Source organism: Vicia villosa, linkage group LG3 (assembly GCF_029867415.1).
Source record: "Vicia villosa cultivar HV-30 ecotype Madison, WI linkage group LG3, Vvil1.0, whole genome shotgun sequence".
NCBI classification, from domain to species: domain Eukaryota; kingdom Viridiplantae; phylum Streptophyta; class Magnoliopsida; order Fabales; family Fabaceae; genus Vicia; species Vicia villosa.
In genome coordinates, this window is record NC_081182.1 from 215,380,278 (window position 1) to 215,401,148 (window position 20,871).

A 20,871-nucleotide genomic window follows, 5' to 3' on the forward strand; every position below is an offset into this window, starting at 1 on the left:
GACCCCCCAGAAGTTGAAGGTCCTTCTGCTCCCAGGAATCTAGCTGCCATTCTTCAGGCACTTGAGAATGGAGACTCGGAAATTCCTGCTGCAGAATATGGAGATGCTTCTATGCAAGAAGCAGATGTTGAAGATCATGTTGCTGAATCAGATCCTGTTGAGGAAATCCCTGCAAATGATCTATCCATGGAAGCTACAGATCAAGTTGCTATTCCTGTGGTTGAAAGCGGTGAAGCTTCTTCTGATGAATCTTCTCGTCTTGCAAGGACTCTGGAAGAAATTCAGAAGAGACAGGATGAGCAAAGCTCACTCAATGCTGAGTTTAGAGCTTTCATGGTGAGGCAAGATGGACACAACAATGAGGTTCAAGAGATGCTGGCCAAGATCCTGTCAAGGCTAGGGCCATCTTAGATTGAGTCTGTGTTGTTTCTTTCTTTTCGTTGCATCTGTTTTTTTTGTGCATCTGATCTTACTTATCTTCATGTACTTCTGTACCTGATGTTTGAACTTCAATGAAATCATTTTTTTTCCTCCGTGTGTTTCTTTTTGTTTGTCTCTGAATCTTTTCTGTTTTTTGATGATATGACAAAAAAGGGGGAGAAATATATGATAAATGATTTGATTAATCTATCAGTTGCTGGGTAAAGCTCCCACACATTTCACTAACAAGAACTGCAAGTTCTATATGGTTTAAGTGTTTTGCAGGTATAAAGAAGTGAAGAGAATCTTCAAAGCAAACACAAGAAGCAAAACCATAAGAAGCGTTATTCTGTAAAAAGAATAAGCTTATGGAAACTGAAGCAAGCTGAGTGCTGTCAAGCTTCAGGATCAGAAGCACTGATAATAGAATTTGATCCATAATTGTCTATTTGTTCTGACAAAATTCTATTTGCTCTGATACATTTTTTTAGCCTATATGGCTCTGATACATATCATGTGTTCTAATATACATTTTATGTTCTGACTCGTTCATGCTGACTTTTGTTGGTTAGTTTTTGTTCTGTAACATTTCAGGATGTAAGAGATGCTCTGATGATGCTCTGGTACATTCAACAATGTTCTGATACAAATCTAGCATGAAGTGATGTTGGTAGAAATTCAAAGCTCTGAAGCTATCCGAGGGAAGCAGAAATCAGAAGCTGTGAATGTTCTAAAAATCCAGAAAACTCAAGCTCTGAAGCTGTCCTAAATGGAAGCAGAAATCAGAAGCTGTGAATGTTCTGAAGATCAAAGAAATTCAAGTTCTGAAGCTGTCCTAGATGGAAGCAGGAATCAGAAGTTGTGAATGTTCTGATGATCAAAGAAATTCAAGTTTTGAAGCTGTCCTAAACGGAAGCAGGAATCAGAAGCTGTGAGTGTTCTAAGGATCTAAAGAAATTCTAGTTCTGAAGCTGTCCAATGGAAGCAGAAGTCAGAAGCTATGAATTCTCTGAAGACAGAAGCTTATGTGATCGTCTCTAGCGAAATAATCAGGGAAGTCTTTTATTAAAGTTCTTCGAGTATTTATTTCAGGGGGAGATTATTTATCTCAGGGGGAGATTGTTAATCTCAGGGGGAGACATATTCACATGCTTATGCTATAGCTGTGTAATTTGTCTTTTGCCGTCTGCTCTTTCTGATCGCAAATTCATATCATTTATATATGTTTTTGTCATCATCAAAAAGGGGGAGATTGTTAGAACAAGATTTGTTCTGATCAATTATCTTAGTTTTGATGGTAACAATAAAATGAATTTTGCTTAAGATAATATGGTACTCTAATCCAATGCAATTTCCTTTTCAGGAAATATATAAAGAGTATGCATAATTCAGCGCTCAGAAGCTTTGTCTCTCAAGGGTTCAGCATGCAACATCAGAACATGGTCTGGCAAGACATCAGAAGATGGTCGAAGCAGAATCAGAACATGGGTCTATGGAAGCATCAGAAGAACATGAGATCAGAAGCACTGAAGTTCTGATGGTATCACGCACAGAAGCACTTCAAGGTCAGAAGATCAGAAGATGCTTTGCACCAAGTTGTTTGACTCTGATGATATTCAAACGTTGTATTCACAAACATCAGATCAGAAGGAAGTACAAGTGGCAGGCTACGCTGACTGACAAAAGGAACGTTAGAAGCTATTAAAGGCAACGTCAGTAGACACAGCGTGAACAAGGCTCGAGGTAGTTGACAAAAGCGTATAACATTAAATGCGATGCTGTACGGAACACGCAAAGCATTAAATGCACTCAACGGTCATCTTCTCCAACGCCTATAAATATGAAGTTCTGATGAGAAGCAAGGTTAACGATTCTGAACAAAACAACTCATATTAACTTGCTGAAACTCTGTTCTATTCAAAGCTCAGAATCTTCATCTTCATCAAAGCTCACTACATTGCTGTTGTAATATATTAGTGAGATTAAGCTTAAACGTTAAGAGAAATATCACAGTTTGTGATTATAGCTTTTAAGAAGCAATTGTAATACTCTTAGAATTGATTACATTAAGTTGTAAGGAACTAGAGTGATCGTGTGGATCAGAATACTCTAGGAAGTCTTAGAGGTTATCTAAGCAGGTTGTAACTAGAGTGATCGTGTGGATCAGAATACTCTAGGAAGTCTTAGAGGTTATCTAAGCAGTTGTTCCTGGAGTGATCAGTGTGTGATCAGAAGACTCTGGAAGACTTAGTTGCTGACTAAGTGGAGAACCATTGTAATCCGTGCGATTAGTGGATTAAATCCTCAGTTGAGGTAAATCATCTTTGCGGGGGTGGACTGGAGTAGTTTAGTTAACAACGAACCAGGATAAAAATAACTGTGCAATTTATTTTTATCGGTCAAGTTTTTTAAAGCTACACTTATTCAAACCCCCCCCTTTCTAAGTGTTTTTCTATCCTTCAATACCAACGGATGTTGATATCATATAATTGAGATATTTTTGTATTTGTGTCAAAGGCAACATAAGAAATCCCAAATTTATAGAAAACCTAGGTGAATATGGACCAACCATTTTTTGTCAAACTTCTTTTCGTAGCTATATCCACAAAAGACCCTATTTATTGGTTCCGGAGGTATCTCTTTGGAACAACAAACTTAAAAACCTTCCGTAGATACATATCCTGAATTTTTGATGATACATTTTTAAACCAAAACAGAATATAGAAAGTGAGTATATTGCAATGTTAAAAAGTGAGTATATTTCACTTCAAACATTCAAAACAAATCAAAACAAGTGTCTCCGGCTAAATCTATTGGTGGATCAATCTTTTGAATTTGTACATTCTTTTAACAAAACGATCTGGCCACGTCTCGTCATTTGCGGTTGAATGATTCGCCCATGTAGGTGATGCAGGTGGTATGGGGCATTTCGGTTACAAGTAAACTTGTACAAAAATGACTTGATTTTGCAATTCATCCAATACATATGAGGCGATTATTTGAATTTCGAGGTAGTGCGGTGCGGAGTGGAAAAACGGTTTCCGAAAACCAGTATCGCGTCAAGTCAATGTACATCCTATCATATGAACATGCAATAAGATGACCCATCTCCAAGAAGCTCATTCATTTCAATACTGGTGCCAGACCTCTCAAGCAAGAAACAAGAGATTCATGAACCGATTCAAATTTTCTTTCTTTCCATACAATTGCGTGTGCGATTCTTTATGCGTCTACAACTCCTGGATAAGTTGATGACGGACAAGCGCATGACTATCCTCTCCCTTACCAAGAAAATCTGAAATGACCTGGTAACCGCAATTACCGTCCCCTCAACATTGACGATTCACTCGATGTATTTGTGCATAAAAACCAACATCTCGTCGATGAATGAAATTTTCAATGGAATCGGGGTCGGAGTCGGTTTGCTTATGCGGGTATCTTTCATGACACTTTTTTGAGATTAAGGAGTCGGTGAGTCAGGAAAAACTTTATCAATGTGTTTACAGTAAGAAGGATACCGTGTAGTTGAGTTGTCATTTGGTGTATGCTTCATTTTCTTCGGAGTACCCTTTGTCTTTATCGATTGAGAAGGAGATTTCATGTCGTTTGTTTCAGGATAGACAGTCTTCCTGAATTGTTCTTTGATGTGGAGTTTCATGTTGTCATCGGACTTTGAAAGTCTCTCTTGTATTGGTTCCAATATGGTTAAAATAGAGATATTTAATTTACCTCCTTCCATGCAACCATCATCATCAAAGCTAAGTCTTTTCCAATGAGGGCAAACTCCGTCCATTCTTATTGGCTCACCTAGTTTCATCTTTTTAGAAATAACACAAGCACACAGGAGACCATAGATTTTAAAAATAATGCAACCACGCTTTGCGCTATCGGAACCTACAATTTCAGCTCGTTTAGCCTCGTGAAAAATATAGTTCCACCTGGACCGAGACATATTGTCGATCAATTGAGAATAAAGAATGTTTTTCTTAAATCGATGTTCCAACACCGTTATTCTTTGACCAAATGTGGTTTGTATTTCATTATGTTGGTTTTTAATCATGAGATTTACGGAGTTCCAATCTCGACACAAGTCCCCCATGCTATTCTTTTTTTTGAATACTTGGTATCCGACCTTGTGACAGACTAATCCAAGAGGACCAATCCCATCGTCCACTAGTGGGGGGCCCGTTTAAAGCCAGAGCAAAGCTATGTATGGACTGATCCAACACAAGGATTGTTAGCACCTAGCTGGATTCGAACTGAGGACCTTGAGAGGAGCACACTCTCAAGTACCCCTTGCTATTACCCAACCAGTTTTTCAAACTAGCTTGGGAAGACTCAACTCAGTTGGTGGTTGTATTCCTAAGGTGTCAGACATTATCACTCCTACATAAACAATATTTTCCTTCACTTGATCAAGAATGGTGCTTTCAACATATTTCAACAAAGCTGGATACTTTTTACACACATGTCGGAATAGAATGACATAATCGACATATAATCCTTTTGTGGAAGAACTTTGTATACAATCTTATGCATCCATTATTTTTCAATAATCACACCGACCTTCACCAATTTTTCACTTTCGGACTTTACTTTTTTCGTCCCTACCGTGGGTTTAACCGACTTCTCACATTCTTTTTTATGTGATATTGACAAAGTAATGCATTAGGAGAAGGAAATACCTTTGCCAGCGCATTCATTAACGCGGTATCGCGGTACGTAACAATCGCCTTAGGCATCTTAACTTGGTCCTTCAAAAGTGACCTACACACCTCTAATACCCATATAAAATTGTCCTTTTTTCACACTCGAAAAAAGAAAAACCAACAGAATATGTCTTCTCGGTAGATGTAACACAAACCATATCAAATAATTGAAGTCTATAGTACTTGTTAGTCTTTTAGGTAAAATCAAGAATGAGCATTGTCGAGAATGTGTTGAACAACTTTATCAAATCCAGATGAGTCCCAAAAATATCTCGATCTGTAACTCCATCATCGCAAGTTCTGTATTGGGACACATAACTTTTATAATACAACAATTTCAACCATTTTTGCATCTCATTTCTATATCCCCTAATCGCCTTGCTAGTGTGATACCGAATGCAAACCACGAATAGCACTAAATTTGCACTTCTTGATAGCCAACATATAACCACAAATTTAAAAGGACATTCACATTTTCTACTACCCGTGTCGTCTCTTTTAAACTTCCATAGAGGAGTATGGTATTTCCCGCTTCTTTCGCACAACAAAGTTACAAAAGCATTTCTTCTTTCCGAACCATTATTTGATCTTCCTATAACCACACCAAAATACTGTGTAGTCGCATTCCTATAAGTCCATGTGAGCATGCTATCACGATATCAAACTCTTGCTTGTTATTAAAGTCACCGTTGACATCTACCAACTTTATGACAACCCCTAGAACATTCAAAGAAACATCATTTGCAAAAACTAATTCTTTTGAGATATTATCAGGGTGCACCATATCTATTTGTAAACAATTAAGAAAATTATTTAAAAATTTTTAAAACTGCTTTAAAAAACATGACACACATGTTCCGGAGATGTACATCCAGAAGTGTTCATCTTCAACATGTTCTGTAGATGTACCTCCGGAAGCAACGTTACTATCTTTACAAAAGCTTGTTGACTAATGTGAGTAATGTAATAGACAAAGTTTAATCTTTACTTGAAATTCAATCTTCTCTTGCTCCTTTTCATTTGTTGCACGAAAAAGTGTGAGTTTTGAAGTGAGAAATAATATTTAAGATGTAAGGTTTTTTAGGTTGGTGAAGGTGGGTGTGGAAGAAGAAAAACAACAATGTTTGCATCTAAGACATTCCTGATACAGAAGAAACTTCCGGAGCTATATATACTATGGAAAAGTCTGGCGCTAAGATGTTCCAGATATGCATCTATAAAAATTTCTCTGAACTAAATTATTTTGAAGTTTTTCCTAATGTTTACCAGTTTAAAATACTTTCGTAGATGTAGCTAAAAAAACCAAATTTTGGTCAAAAAAGGTGTGTCTGGGTATGTATCTCCGGCAGCAGGGGACATAAATGGAATTGTGCCAGGTGCCTAAGAGTATCAAGGAGTGGGTTAAGAAATTTTAGGGATAGTTCTTATACACCCTTTTGAAATTCTAAAAATAAACTTTAAATTCATATTTTAGAACCCAAATGTATTATTACATGACTTTGAAATTCCTATAGTAAATTATGGAGATCGATTTTAGGATGCGCTTAACATATCACACTCAGGACCAATTTTAGGACCATATCACACTCGTGAATGCTTTATTCTCTAGTTTGACAATTTCTTTTAGTGTAGTCTAGAGATTGGAATCAAAACTCTTAGTTCAGAGATTGGAATCCAGAATATATTGTTATCTAATTTTTGGTTTGTTTATTTTTGTGCCTGTTTCTGGTTTCATGTTATGACATGTTTCTGTTGTGATTATTTGACTATAGAAAAATTACTAAGTAGGAAAGATTGAGACGAGGTAAAATGGCCCAGCATGCTTTCATTCACAGGGAGAAAGCTAGACCCTCGTGACCTGCAGTTAGAGATACTTGTTTTGTTGGTGAGAGATTTTCTTCCTGGGTTAATGTATCTCCAACATGGTCTTCCCAGATTCAGGTGTCCCCTGCTACCCCATAAGCCCCTGCTGCCCCAGATCGGAAAGGGTTACTCAAGAGGCCTTCAAACCTTTCATTGCTTCCTTTGTATATATAACATGCTGCCATGAACATGTGAGACAAAGGTAGCATAAATATTTTAATTACTCTTTAAAAATTTGTGTTATAATATTTGAATTGTTTGACAATGTATTTATTTTTTTGCAGTATCGTGATATGCTAAAACATATCAGTCACAATAGGAAGGTTGCAAAGTTGACGTAGCCTGATGAGACATAATCTTAAGATGTCATGCGACTATCTAAATTGCAGGATTTATGCATGACTGGATATGGTTATATTAACCATTACCTATTGTCTGCTTTTATAGAGAGATGACAGGTAGAGATGCCTTCGTTTTATCTTCTGGTTGGTGAGTTGCATATCACATTTGTGGTAAAAATTTCCCTTAAGTCGATCCTTATGAGTGATGTATGATCAATGATAGAAATAGTTACCTTTTAGGGAGATTAACATTTTTGATGCATGATGACACTCTATCATTATGTAAAATTAGCGAGTAATTTCGATTGAAGCGGTGAAATAATGTTCAAAAACCAAGAAAATATGTAGAAGAATTGAACAAAGTTTCAAAAGAGTGAAAAAGTGGACTTGGAAAAATTATGATGAAAAAGGAAGAAAAGGAGACATTAATGCCTTTTTTCACACGCCACGATGCTTTCATTGTCGGAGTGATAAAGCAGCACGGCGCGCGTGATGAACACCAATGCTAGTGTGACGAGGAGACAAATACTGACACATTTGCATTTTTAAATAGAGAATGTTGGCTACTTTTTTTAGGAATTCTGATTTTGAGACAAAAAAGGACAGCCATGAGCTTATAGGAGCACGAATTTGAGAGCATTTGAGTCATTAGAGAGCTTATTTTACATAGATTTTGATGGATAATTCTTATCAACTCATGGTAGTTGTTATATTCTCTATGAGTAGCTAAGTTATTCTATATTAGATCTTTTGAGACAAACCTTTTTGTACTCTGTTCGATCATACGATTGTTTGAGATTAGCTTGATGATTTTATGTTATTATCGTTATTTAATTGTTTTGTATCTTAATATATTTTGTGTTAACGAGTGTGCAAACTGATATCATATAAAACTGATATCATATAAGTATTATTAACTTTAAGTCTACCGATTTGATCTAAGACAACTATTCAACTTAGTAATTAACTAGGAATAGGTAATTAAAAATTGTGGCTTTTGAATTAACGAACTTAGAACGCCTAGAGAATTACTGTGTAAATTAGTGAGTTGTATACTGAAGGAATTGGTTACAGCGACCTTGTTAATTCACTGTAAGATAATAGTGTAACTGCAATTGAATTAATACAGAGTTCTTCAACATGTATAATTAGAGAATTCGATATATAAGATCAGTTGCCTTTCATCATCAAACTTTTTTGGATCTATATTTTTACTATAACATTTGATTTTGAATCTTCGTTTAGATCTAGAATTTTTAACATCAAGAGTAAGTTTGTTTTAAAAATAATTTAATTCTTTGAGAAAAGATAAAATATCTTGATTTATAGCAGACTTTGTTACAACTCAGAAAAAATCACATATGAATTGTATCTTAAAAATGTGAAATAAGATGTTGAGTTCGAAACAAGGCAAGATATTTTTGATAATTTTTTTCTTATCAACTATAAATACATGTGAACTACTTTTCATATGAACCTTAAGATACTTCATTCTTTATTAAAAAATTCACTTATGATAGTGTAACAATCTTCCCAGAAGATGGTTTCTTCTTTTCTCTCAAAAATGGTGTAAACATCAATACCACTCCAAGCCCGACAACAACATTTAGGACAAAGAATACCATATGAGTTCCTGCAGTTATTTGCAGGACAATTAGCTTCAAGAATTCATATAAAAATGCTAGTAAAAGAAATGAGCGCATAATAGTTCTTAAATATATTGATGTCATATTCATATAAGAGTTTCTATGTTATTATTCTATTGTCCCAGCAACTCAGTAAAAACATAAATATTGTGTCTTTGTTTAATATCCCTCCGTTTTTTTATTATAAGTCGTTTTGAAGAAAAAAATTATATTAAATTATAAGTCGTTTTATAATATCAATTAATCTTTACATTTCCTATAATAAAAATTGTACCGGGAAGAAATGACGCATGCATCCGTTTTTGTGACCAAGCTAATCTGCATTGACCGAATTTAGAATAAGAAAACTGTATTTATTATAAAACGAAACATATACATTGATAAACAAGTTTATGTCACAATTTAGAACAATGAAAGATAGGTAGGGAAAGAGTTAGAGAAATTAAAAGCAACTCACACTGCACCACCTCCTGCTGGACCAACTGCTTGGAATAATGACATTGCAGTCATAGCAATGCCATTAGTCGCCCCTCTTTGATTTTGTTCCTATTTTCCAAATCAACATTCCATTTACGTCACAACTTCCTTTAACAACTTTTGGAAAGAAATAAAAGCGTAGAATCGAACAAAAAATTACCACTGCTCTATTTTGCATAATAAATAAACCAGTGATTATGGTCATCTGAAATTCAAAAAAAAATACAATTAGGCTAATGCAATAATGTCCGAAACGTCATCACTCATGATTGGTTAAGTAAACAAAAACATAAAACTTACACTTATAACATTCTTCAGAAGGGAAGCAATATTAATAACTACGTATAGTGTCATGCCAGAAAGCATCGCTATGAAAGGGTAAATTTGCAATAAAGGTATGGAAAAAACCTACATAAGGTAACAAGACACATTTATAACAAGAGCCGTCGTATTTTCGAGTTGCATTAATTTCTAGGAATGGCAAAAAAAACTCACCGCAGTGATGCGCGCAAATCTTACAGGTCCGAAAGTTCTTTCCAATCTTGGGTAGATGAAAAGTTGGGAGACAATAAGACCGATACCTGATATTGTGAGAACATCGCCTACATTATCAGTTGTAAAGTCCAAACCACCCAACCTTCTAGGACTAACAGCCCATAACGAGAAAACCTATCATGAAGTAGAATGGTTTTTATAAGTACTTATGTATACACATTATATCTAAAACAAACGATAACATTAATCCAAGCAAACCAAAAATACCTCTGTATAAGCAATATCACAAAGTGAGAAAATGCTATACACAACAACAGATGACATTAAGGGCCGGTTCATAAAGAGGTTTTCATCTTTCTGGATTATTTTGTCTACATCTTTCCTTTTGCTTCCAGTTTCAACAGCTTTAGCATCATCAATAGACTCGTTGCTTAGAGGGTGGTTGTGTAGTGTTTCCTACAGTGATGCGGGAATTTTAAGCAATTACATTGATGGTAAAAGAAGGGCTGAGCTAAAATACTTGTACAGAAATGTTGCTACATTATGAAATGTCATTATACCGGAAGCCAGATGCAGGAAATTGCTACCATAACTGCAAAAGCTGAAATTACAAGGGAAGGCAAGAAATATGGAAACCTACAACCAGATAAATATTTTGACAATTACAATCACCACATCAACAATAAAGTTGGAAGAAGGAAAAACTAAGTTGTTAAAATATTATGAAACTTAAGATCAATAAAATCCACTTACTTATCCCAAAATGAATCTTTTGGAAATAGATGAGGGTATTTCACTGTTGGCTGGAAAATAATTTTCACACAAGTATTCGAGAAACAAGTAAAAGTATGTTAAATAAAAGTATATATTAAATTCTAAGGTTATTCTAATCAATTATTTTCTTTATAGAAGGAAAAGTAAAGAAGCATCAAGTACCTGAGCCAAGTAACCTCCAATTACTGGTCCAATTATTAAACCTATACCCCAAGCTGCACTAACCTGAAATCATATCACATTATGATTTATTATTGTGGAATATAGGAGATGTACTGGTCAAAAAAGTACATGTATGTGTGTTTCTCCTGCAAGGAAAGGGAGATTCAGAGGCCTTAGTAAATGTATAAAATGTTTTGGTGGTGAGGGATTACTCAAAGTAGCGAAAAGCCCTGTACAATGGTATTTAGGGCTATTTAAGGGACCAACTCATGTGAAGTGAGAGGCCCTGATTATGGCTGGTTCTACTTGATTACATGCATGCAGTTAGGTTAACTGTGTGTTATGGTTATAGGGAGCGTGGTGCCCTTTTAGGTAGTAGAAAATGTGTATGACATAGAGTTTTTCCTTTTTCCTCTGGAGGGATGATGTACCTATAGGGGTCTCTAGGACCCATTGTTTACACTAAAAGGGTCACCGTGCACTCAATTATATAGTGGACAGTTGAATCCCACTTTCCAATGGAGTCGTGATTTAGTTAATGTCCTTTAATTTCTCTCTGCTTCGGAGAACGTCTTATCCAATGTTTTTCCAGGTATGAGCAGGGGAAAACCACAGGGTGAGGAGATACCTCCCTCTGGGAAACATTTTGTCATCGACTTTCTTGGGACGGTCCCAGTGCATTGCCTTAGGCAAGACCTTTCGAAAATATATTACTACATAGTTCCTAAGACACAAGACTTTAGGATGAAGGCAAAGTGTTTTGACCTGTGACTAATGAGAGTATCCCAAGAACTTATCCTTCCTCTTGCGAGGCTTTAGTTGGCCTTACGAATCTAAACTTTCTAAGCATAATAATACATAGTTTGGAAGATAAAATGCTAAGTCCCTCAGGAGAGATTCTAATTATCCTAAGATATCTAAGTTCCTCGTATGCTATATTACATAGACTGACTAATAAGACACTCAGTCCCTCAAGCGCGACGTTTGATTCTTTACGGCTGGATTTCTATCGATCCCTCAAGGAAGACTAGAAACCAAGTTACTGAGACTTGATATCATATTCTGAGAGATCTACTTACCAGGATACCATCCTTCTTGTCAGATTTGGTTTTTCAAAACTTGTCGGATGGGATAGTTTGTTTTTACCAAGATGGTGTGCCCTTGGAACTGCGTCCTGAGTTTTTTTGCAGCAGTAAAAACGACCAACGCCAATTTCTCAATTTTCTGATAGTGTGTATCAGCGCCTATGAACAAATTTCTTAAGAAATACACATGTCTCTCTATCTTGTCTATTTCTTGGACGAGGACTGTGCTCATCGCCTTCTCGGTAACCAAGAGGTGGAGGAGCAAAGGTGGGTTCTCCTGCGAGTGAGTGAGGATCAGGAGTGATGTGAGGAAGTCCTTGATCTTTGTGAAAGCCTCCTTACACTCGGAGGACTATTCAAAGTTCTCCTTTTTCCTCCGGGTTGCGAAGAAAATGAAGCCTTTTTCGCCTGCACAAGAGAGGAAGCGAGACAGGGCGGCATCCGGTAAGCTGTTGTACTACCTTTATGCTCGTGGGATTCCTTATGTCGATTATCGATCTAAACTTGTCTGGATTGGCTTCAATACCTTTCCCTGTCAGCATAAAACCCATGAATTCCCCTACTTGAACTCTGAAAGAGAATTTGGCGGGGTTTAGGCGCGTGTCATACATTCTTACTGACTGTAAGACGTCCTTCAGGTCGTTGGTGTAACTATGTTCTTCCTCTATTTTTATAATCATGTCATTGACATATACCTCTAGACTTTGTCTTATCTGATGGGCGAAAACTGCGTCCATAGTATGTGGCACTAGCGTTCTTAAGGTCGAATGGCATGGCAATGTAATAGTAATTGCCATAGTTCAACATGAAGATGGTATTGGGTGCATATAGGGGATCTATTCAGATTTAATTATATCTCGACTAGGCTCATATGAAACTTAATGTACGATAGCTTGACGATCCTTCAATTTGACGGTTGATGTCTACCAAATGTATATGTATCCTTGGGGAAGGAATCATTTAGATCCATGAAGTCTACCCACATGCTCCATTTATTATTGGCCTTTCTTACCAGGATTACATTAGCCATCTAGGTGGGTATTTCATTTCCATGAGGAATTATCGTTGGATAGCTTTTCTACCTCTTGATCAATGGTAGCCCTATTTTCATCGCTTACCTTACGTTTTCCTCCGTGCCACTGGTTTGTCGAAGGGATGTATGGCTTACGACTTTGGTGTCTATACCTGGCATGTCCGAGGGGGCCCAAGCGAATAGGTCAACGTTCTTTTTAAGTAAGTCGACTAGCTTCTACTACTCCCTTGAAGACAAGAAAGTACCTATTTTCGAAACTTGATGGGCATGAGAACCTATTTGGACTTCTTTCAAATCCTTTAGTGGTGTGAGTCTTTCCGCCTCCTCGCCCAGTCTGAGGTCCCAACACTCGAATTCAGTATTTGGGACTTCAGAAGGATGGGCATCAACAAGTGCAAGCTCTTCTCCGGGTGTCTTTAGTCTACTTAGATAGCATTCACAAACCACTTGTTGATCTCCTTGGATAGTGTGAACTCTTCCATCTTGAAGTGCATATTTTAAGGTTAAATATCAGGTAGATTCGACCGCTCCTAGGACGTTGATGGTAGGGCGACCTAGGATGATGTTGTAGGGTGACATGGTGTTTATGATGAGGTAGTAGACGTCAATGATCTTGGCATTCGCTTCCTCGCTGCAAGTAGTTTTTAGGGTCACGTAACCCAATATTTGTACCTGTTCGCCAGTTAACCCCAACAGAGAGTCGTCGAATCTTTGTATGTCATCCATATTCAGTTGTAACTTCTAGAAGATATCCCTAAACATGAAATCAACGGAGCTACCCGAATCTATCAGGATACATATGATAACCCAGTTGTCATGCTAAACGGTGATGACTAAGGGATCATTGTCATCGGGGTTTGTGCCCAGGGCATCCTCCTCTGAGAGAACGATGTCGACTCTTACTTTTCCTATGAAGTTTTCAGGAAAGCCTGTGGAGATTATGTTTGCTGCAAACACCTGCTTCATGTATCTTCTTTGGGTTGCTTTGGAATGGCCTCTCCTAGAGACACCTCTGACAATAGTGTTGGCTTTGTGACGTAGGACTCTGTTAATCATCTCAAAAAGTATATGTGTGTGTGTTTCCCCTGCAAGGACGGGGAGACTCAAAGGTCTTAGTATGTGTATAACACATTTTGGTGGTGAGAGCTTGCTCACGGCGACAAGAAGCCCTGTACGGTGGTATTTAAGGCTATTTAAGGAACCAACTCACGTGAGGTGGGAGGCCCTACTGGTGACTGACGCTACTTGATTGCAGGTGCTCGTTTAGGTTAATCGTGTGTTATGGATACAGGGAGTGTGGTACCCTTTATATATTAGAAGATGTGTACGACTTAGAGTCTGTCATTTTTCCCTTGAGGGGTGATGTATTTATAGGGGTCTTTAGGGCCTAGGATTTCCTTGGAAAGGGTCACCGTCCACTCAGTCAAATAGTGGACAGTTGAATCCTTATTTTCAAGGGAGTCGTGACTCAGTTAATGACCTTGAATTTCTCTCTTCTCCAAAGAACGTCTTATCCCACTTTTTTCCATGTATGGACGAGGGAAGACCATAGGGCGAGACAATACCTCCCTCTATGCGACCTTTCCTCATTGCCTCTCCTGAGGCGGTCCCAAAGCATCGCCCTAGATAAAGCCTTTATTAAATATAACACTATAAGAGATATTAACCATCCATGAAGCACTAATGCGTGCTACGCTCAATACTATTCAACTTGGTTTGTGGATAAAAGTGGTTGAAACGTGTGTCTGTGTCTTAATGGTTCCAAGCATCAATAAGTCTCAAACATAACACATAGAGTATATAAGCTTACTGTTGAGAGTCCAAGGCTTTGCTTTTCTTCTCTAAAAATTTCAGTACTATAAGCCTGTTATAAAAAAACAATGTGACAAAATAATAAACTGATCATCAAATATACAAATGACAAACTGGTTGTATTTGTGTTGATTGGTACCTTCATTGGTCCTTGCAAACCATTTAAAGATCCTAGAAAAAATCGCATAGCTACCGCCATCCAAAAACTTGTACTAAGACCAAACAGTGTGTTGAAAATAATTCTGAAACCAAACATTTATCATCATCATCACTAATGTAACCAAATATTTATAGGTTCCAATTAGATAAACAACTTAATTAAACACATATAACTCAAACATTCATCATGTAAGTATTAAATATTAAGTACAAACAATTTTTAAACAAAGATTTTTTGAAGACGCTTAAGAATTCTAATTAGTCCCATTAAAAACAAATTTCAATAAACTACGTAGCACCGATGTCTTTGAAAAAAAACGTATTTGTGCCTATGTCGATATCACACTAATTATATATTTTTTAAAATTATTATCGGTGTTGTCTTATTAGTGTCGGAGTTAAATTCAAAGCGGCACTGCTTCATAGCCAATGACATATTTACTTACACGGATAAAATTCCAAAAACTGCAACCGGTTTTCTACCGTAACGATCGGCTACTACTCCCCAAAATATAGATGTCAAAGATCTTCCAAGCATGAATGCAGACCCTACAACATTTTAATAGTAATATTATCATAAATGCGACACTAGCACTAACACGTCCACATGCCAATAATTTAGAAAAATAAATAAATAAATCTAATCACAACTGTCGATATCGGTTTCAAACACCGACACTGACAGACACGCATTTTTTCAAAAATATCGGTGCTACAAATAATAGCGACCTTACCAACATAACCAGCATAGGCACTTATATCCTCCTCTCTTTCTGCAAAATTGAAATCTCTTACCTAAAACAACAAGTATTCACATCAAATGTCCAATAAATTAATATGTGCAATTAGTGTCATGAAGTTTCATGTAACAAAACTTTAAGCTGACAATGAATCATATTTACCATGAAATATAGGTAAGGAAAGAGAGATGCTATAGGCAAAGCTGTAAAAAAGGAAAACAAAGATATATAAGTGATGTTGATGTATAAACAAGAAGAAAAACATGAATGAATGATTAACTTACAGCTGCATAAAACCACAATCCAAATGTTCAAGAGATTTAGAAAAGTGACATCAGTTTTGAGCTCTTTTGCTTTGTCAACTTTGCAACCAGGACAATTGTCATAATACTTTTTCTTTAACAATGCATCTCTAACATTTTCATCTTCCATGTTTGCAAATTACAACACAACAAGAACAAAACAATGTTCAGATAGAAAGAGAGATTTTTGTCCCTTTTTATTTAGTCCAACTGAGAGCCAATTGAATAAGTGTGAGAAGAAAATGAATACAATGTAGTGTGAGAATGACAGTGGCAATTTGGTCATGAAATAAAATAATAAACTAAAAAATAAATTAAATTAATAAATTAAAAGACAAATAAAAAATAAATTAAAAAAAAATTAAAAGACAAATTAAAAAATAAATTAAAAAATAAATTAATAAATTAAAAGACAAATAAAAATAAATAAAAAATAAATTAAATTAATATTATAATATTATGGGAAAAGTTGATTCATGTAGCCGATTCTATTTAGTGGGATAAGATTTATAAATAGGATAAGTAAAAATATTTGTGTAATTACTATTGATATAATTTTATAAAATTACTTAGGAAAATGGAAACTAATAGAATGACTTAGTCAAGTAATTAATAAAATGTAATTAACTATGAATCTTTCATAAAGTTTGATTTTAGATTTTAGATTATACTTTCAAACTCTAAATTATTAAAATTTGAAATTAAGAAAAAATTCAAAACTAAATAAAATATAAAATATTATGTTTTGAGGAATACAAAATGGTCAAATTCTATTATAAGAGGTAATTCTATTTCGCTTTCGAACCTTGAGCTAAGAAACTATCTCGCTTTCTTTGATAAAATTAAGGTGCTAGACGAAAGGTTAACTGTTGGAGGTATTTGGTTGGCGGTAGTGTGGACTATATGGAACACGCGGAATGCTATAGTATTCAGGGGCGGTAAGTTTATCTTTGATGATTGTTTTAGTGCAATTGTTATATCATCCTGGAAGTGGTTTCGAGCAGTTAAGGTTTCTTCTGTAACTGGTAATTTTCATGTTTGGAACGTTTTACCTCTAATGTGTATAAAGAGGAAAACAACTATGTAATCTATTTGCTGTTATAATATCATTACTTATTAAAAAAAAAAAATTCTATTATAAGAAATTGTACAATATATGTTTGTGCAGTGATCTATACAATGTTAGTATATGACTCAGATTGGATTGAATTGTAAGCCTAATGTGTTTTATAATTTTTATGAGTGGAATATCTTATATCTCTTCTGATTTAGAAAATAGAGGTTTATACTTCTTTTGTAATGGGCGGAGCATCTCTTATAATATTTGTCTATTAAATTTTTTTTAATTATTTTAAAAAATATATAAAATCTTAAAGAAGACACCGATTATAAGACGAAGAGAGTAATAAAAAAAATTAAATCCTGGTAAATAGAATAGTCATGAAAACTGCATTGTGAATTAAAAAATGTTTTGGACTGGGCCAAAATTCGGCCCAGTCTACTTTCGGCCCACTTAACCTTGGAGGCCCAAAGCATTCCCGAGTCCATGAACAGTGCTCGTCTACTCGAGGACCCAACGACACTAAGGCAACCTACCTTGTCCCCGGTATGAGTGCACCCCGCGAGCATCCCACCTGACGAGGATCTTTCTCCTCACCTGAACCCGAGCATGTCAAGCGCGTCCCCCGCGAGCACCTTCTCTGACGAGGACTCTTCTCCTCGTAGAGTTCCTTCACATCCAACCCCCCGAATAATGTGGAGTCCACGTGGTCCCTAAAAGACCACATCTCCCTTAAACTTCGGAGTGGTTGACCAGAACGGAGAGCACTCACGCATCTCCGATATTTCCGCCTAGGAAACCTGGCAGTCTCCTAGTTGGGCCTGGAAATCTAGCCCAGTAGCGAGATCATGGCCCAGCGCTGGGGGAAATAAATACTCTCTTTCACTAGAGGGTCAGGGATTCATTCTCTTCTAACCTTTAGCTCGTACTTGCATTCCGATTGTTCGTCTTCTTACTTTGGGATCAGAGTACCTTGCAGGTACACCTCCCCTCCGCTTCTCAAAAAACCAGTTTCGTACAGGCCTTGACGATCCGTCTGATCAGGTACGATAAAAAAAATCAGATTGTATTGATATTTAATATATCTTACTATCTAATTTATTAAAAAAGTATCCTTTAAATTTAATGAACATGTTACATGTATTCAACTATTACTACATATAATAGAACAAATATAGAAACAACTAAGATCATATATAATAGAATAAACATTGAAATAACTAAGATCATTTTCGATACAGTCTAGGCATCATTTATTATCCAATTTTTTGGTACAATCATTTATTTTTCATGTTAGTATACTCAGAATGTGGACCGGATCTATCCACCAAAACTGTACAAAGTCGCTCTCAACAATAAATAAAAATAATATTAATAGAGAAAAAGGTAACTATAACATAAGATGTTAAAGTCAGGGCCGTCTTTGAGGGTGTGCAAGGCGGGCTACCGCACGGGGCCTCATAATTTTCAGGGTTAACCTATACGTAAATAAGGCCTCATAAATAATTTTTCAGGTTAAATATCGATTAAATAAAACCTTTATTTATTTTGTCATAGGTAAACTATAGCTAACCTACACAGGGCCTCCAAAAAGTTGAGACGGCTCTGGTTAAAGTGTCATATTAAAATTAAAATAACAATTACCAGTTTTCGTGCCAATAATAATAAAGAAAAATTAACGTATACTTCATTTTAAATTTTTTTCCCCATCTATATAAAAAAAAATTATCATTTAGAGTTATCATCTTTGCAATATAAATTAATATAAATTGTTAAATAAAGTTGGTTGTTTGATTATGATTAGGCCTGTTATGAACTCCATTCTAAACTATTATATTCAACTGGTTTGACTACCTCCAACTTGTGATTTTATTGATAGAACGACTAAGAATATTTTATAGAAAGGTAATTCAAACTTTGGTGTGCATCTCGTTGGTTGGAATAAAATTACTAAGCCTAAAAATTTGGGTGGTCTTGGGATCCGAAAGCAAGAGAGGTTAATACCTCTATGTTGGATAAGCTGGTGTAAGATCTCCACCGAAATTGTGATTCTCTACGAGTCCAAGCTTTGAAGCATAAGTACATCACTAAGAAAATGTTCCTTAATATGAAAAAGAAACTGGGATCAGTTACTTGGAATACAATTATGAAAGTTCTCTCAGCTCTTAGAGATGAATTTGAATTTAGATTAGAGGATGATAACTCCTCTTTCTGGTTTTCCTATTTGTGAGATATTGGATCCAACTCTAGTATTGTCGAAGGGTAGCTTCTTGGTTCGACAGTTCGACAGAGTTAAGCATGAAGTCGAAGGATTGTTCACATGCTGGTGTCGAAGTGTGCATGCTGTAGTCGAAGATGGGTCTAGCATGCAGATGTCGAAGATGCTAGAGTTGTTAGCATGTTAAATTAGGTTTTAGTGTTTAAACCCTAATTTGTTAAGTTAGCTTGTGTATTAAGTTGGCTTGTGTAATGGGCCTTGCTGAAAAAGCCCATTAGTTAGTATGTTAGGTTTTATTATAAATAGCATACTAGTCTCTCATCATTGCTAAGCTGCAAATCCTAATTTAGGGTGAGAGAGGTTATTTGTTATTCTTGTAAACTTGTAATCTTGTTTTAAGAGAAAGTAAAAGAATAGCAGTTATAACCAATTCTTGTGTTCTTATTCTCTTCCCTAATTCCCTATTATACTTTGTTATTGGTATCGTTTTTCACAACAAATTGGTGCGGTGAGCGTGGAGAAGATGCCTTCAACAAAGTATGAGATTGAAAAGTTCACCGGAGTGAATGATTTCGGTCTGTGGCGCTTGAAGATGAAAACCCTACTGGTTCAGCAGGGTTGTTTGGAAGCGTTGAAGGGAGAGGCAGCCATGAATGCTGCATTAACGGCAGCGGAGAAGACAACTATGATCGAGAAAGCACACAGCGCAATTCTGTTGAGCCTTGGTGATAAGGTTCTCCGGCAGGTATCAAAGGAGACGACGGCATCAGGGTTATGGGTGAAACTTGAAAGTTTGTATATGACCAAATCGCTGGTAAATCGACTCTACCTGAAGCAAGCTTTGTATTCATTCAAGATGATTGAAGACAAAGTATTGGCTGAGCAGTTGGATATGTTCAACAAGCTAATTCTTGATCTTGAAAATATTGATGTGAAGATCGATGATGAAGATCAAGCGCTGTTACTATTGTGTTCTTTGCCTCGATCACATGCTCACTTCAAAGAAACTCTCTTGTATGGAAGGGAGTCCCTGACGTTTGAAGAAGTTCAATCAGCCTTGTACTCTAAGGACTTGAATGAACGAAAGGAGCATAAACCTTTGACTGTTGGCGAAGGTTTGGCCGTTAAAGGAAAACTCTTACGAAAGGATGGTAAGTTCGACAAGAAGAAAGGCAAAAGCCAGTCGAAGACTTACAGTGGCGAAGCATCTGGCATTCGATGCTACCATTGTAAGAAGGAGGGTCACACAAGAAAGGTGTGCCCTGAACGCTTGAAATATCATGGAGGTAAGGATAATGGCAATGCTGCCATTGTTCAAGATGATTTTGAATCATCTGATGTTCTTGTGGTTTCAAGCAGTGACTCTAAGAAGGAGTGGATTATGGATTCAGGTTGCACTTGGCACATGACTCCAAACAAAGACTTGTTCGAGGAATTATGTGATCAAGATGGTGGATCAGTATTGCTGGGAAACAACAAGGCTTGCAAGATTGCAGGTGTTGGATCTGTGAGATTCAAGCTCCATGATGAGTCAATAAGGTTGTTGACTGAAGTCAGGTATGTTCCTGATTTGAA

General features: G+C 36.3%; 1 protein-coding gene across 1 annotated transcript; it reads right to left on the reverse strand.

Moving 5' to 3' along the window:
* Positions 1-8,815: 8,815 nt before the first annotated feature.
* Positions 8,816-16,219, reverse strand: LOC131657366 (protein ZINC INDUCED FACILITATOR-LIKE 1-like). The gene is made up of 16 exons (XM_058926778.1): positions 16,001-16,219; positions 15,879-15,919; positions 15,711-15,771; positions 15,423-15,525; positions 14,957-15,059; positions 14,816-14,869; positions 10,888-10,950; positions 10,705-10,754; positions 10,512-10,587; positions 10,219-10,407; positions 9,952-10,125; positions 9,757-9,864; positions 9,617-9,661; positions 9,437-9,525; positions 9,254-9,297; positions 8,816-8,966 (listed from the first exon to the last, which is right to left on the reverse strand). The coding sequence occupies exons 1-16, from the start codon at positions 16,146-16,148 to the stop codon at positions 8,845-8,847; spliced, it is 1,470 nt and encodes a 489-aa protein (XP_058782761.1). The 5' UTR covers positions 16,149-16,219; the 3' UTR covers positions 8,816-8,844.
* Between the last annotated feature and the right edge of the window lie 4,652 nt (positions 16,220-20,871).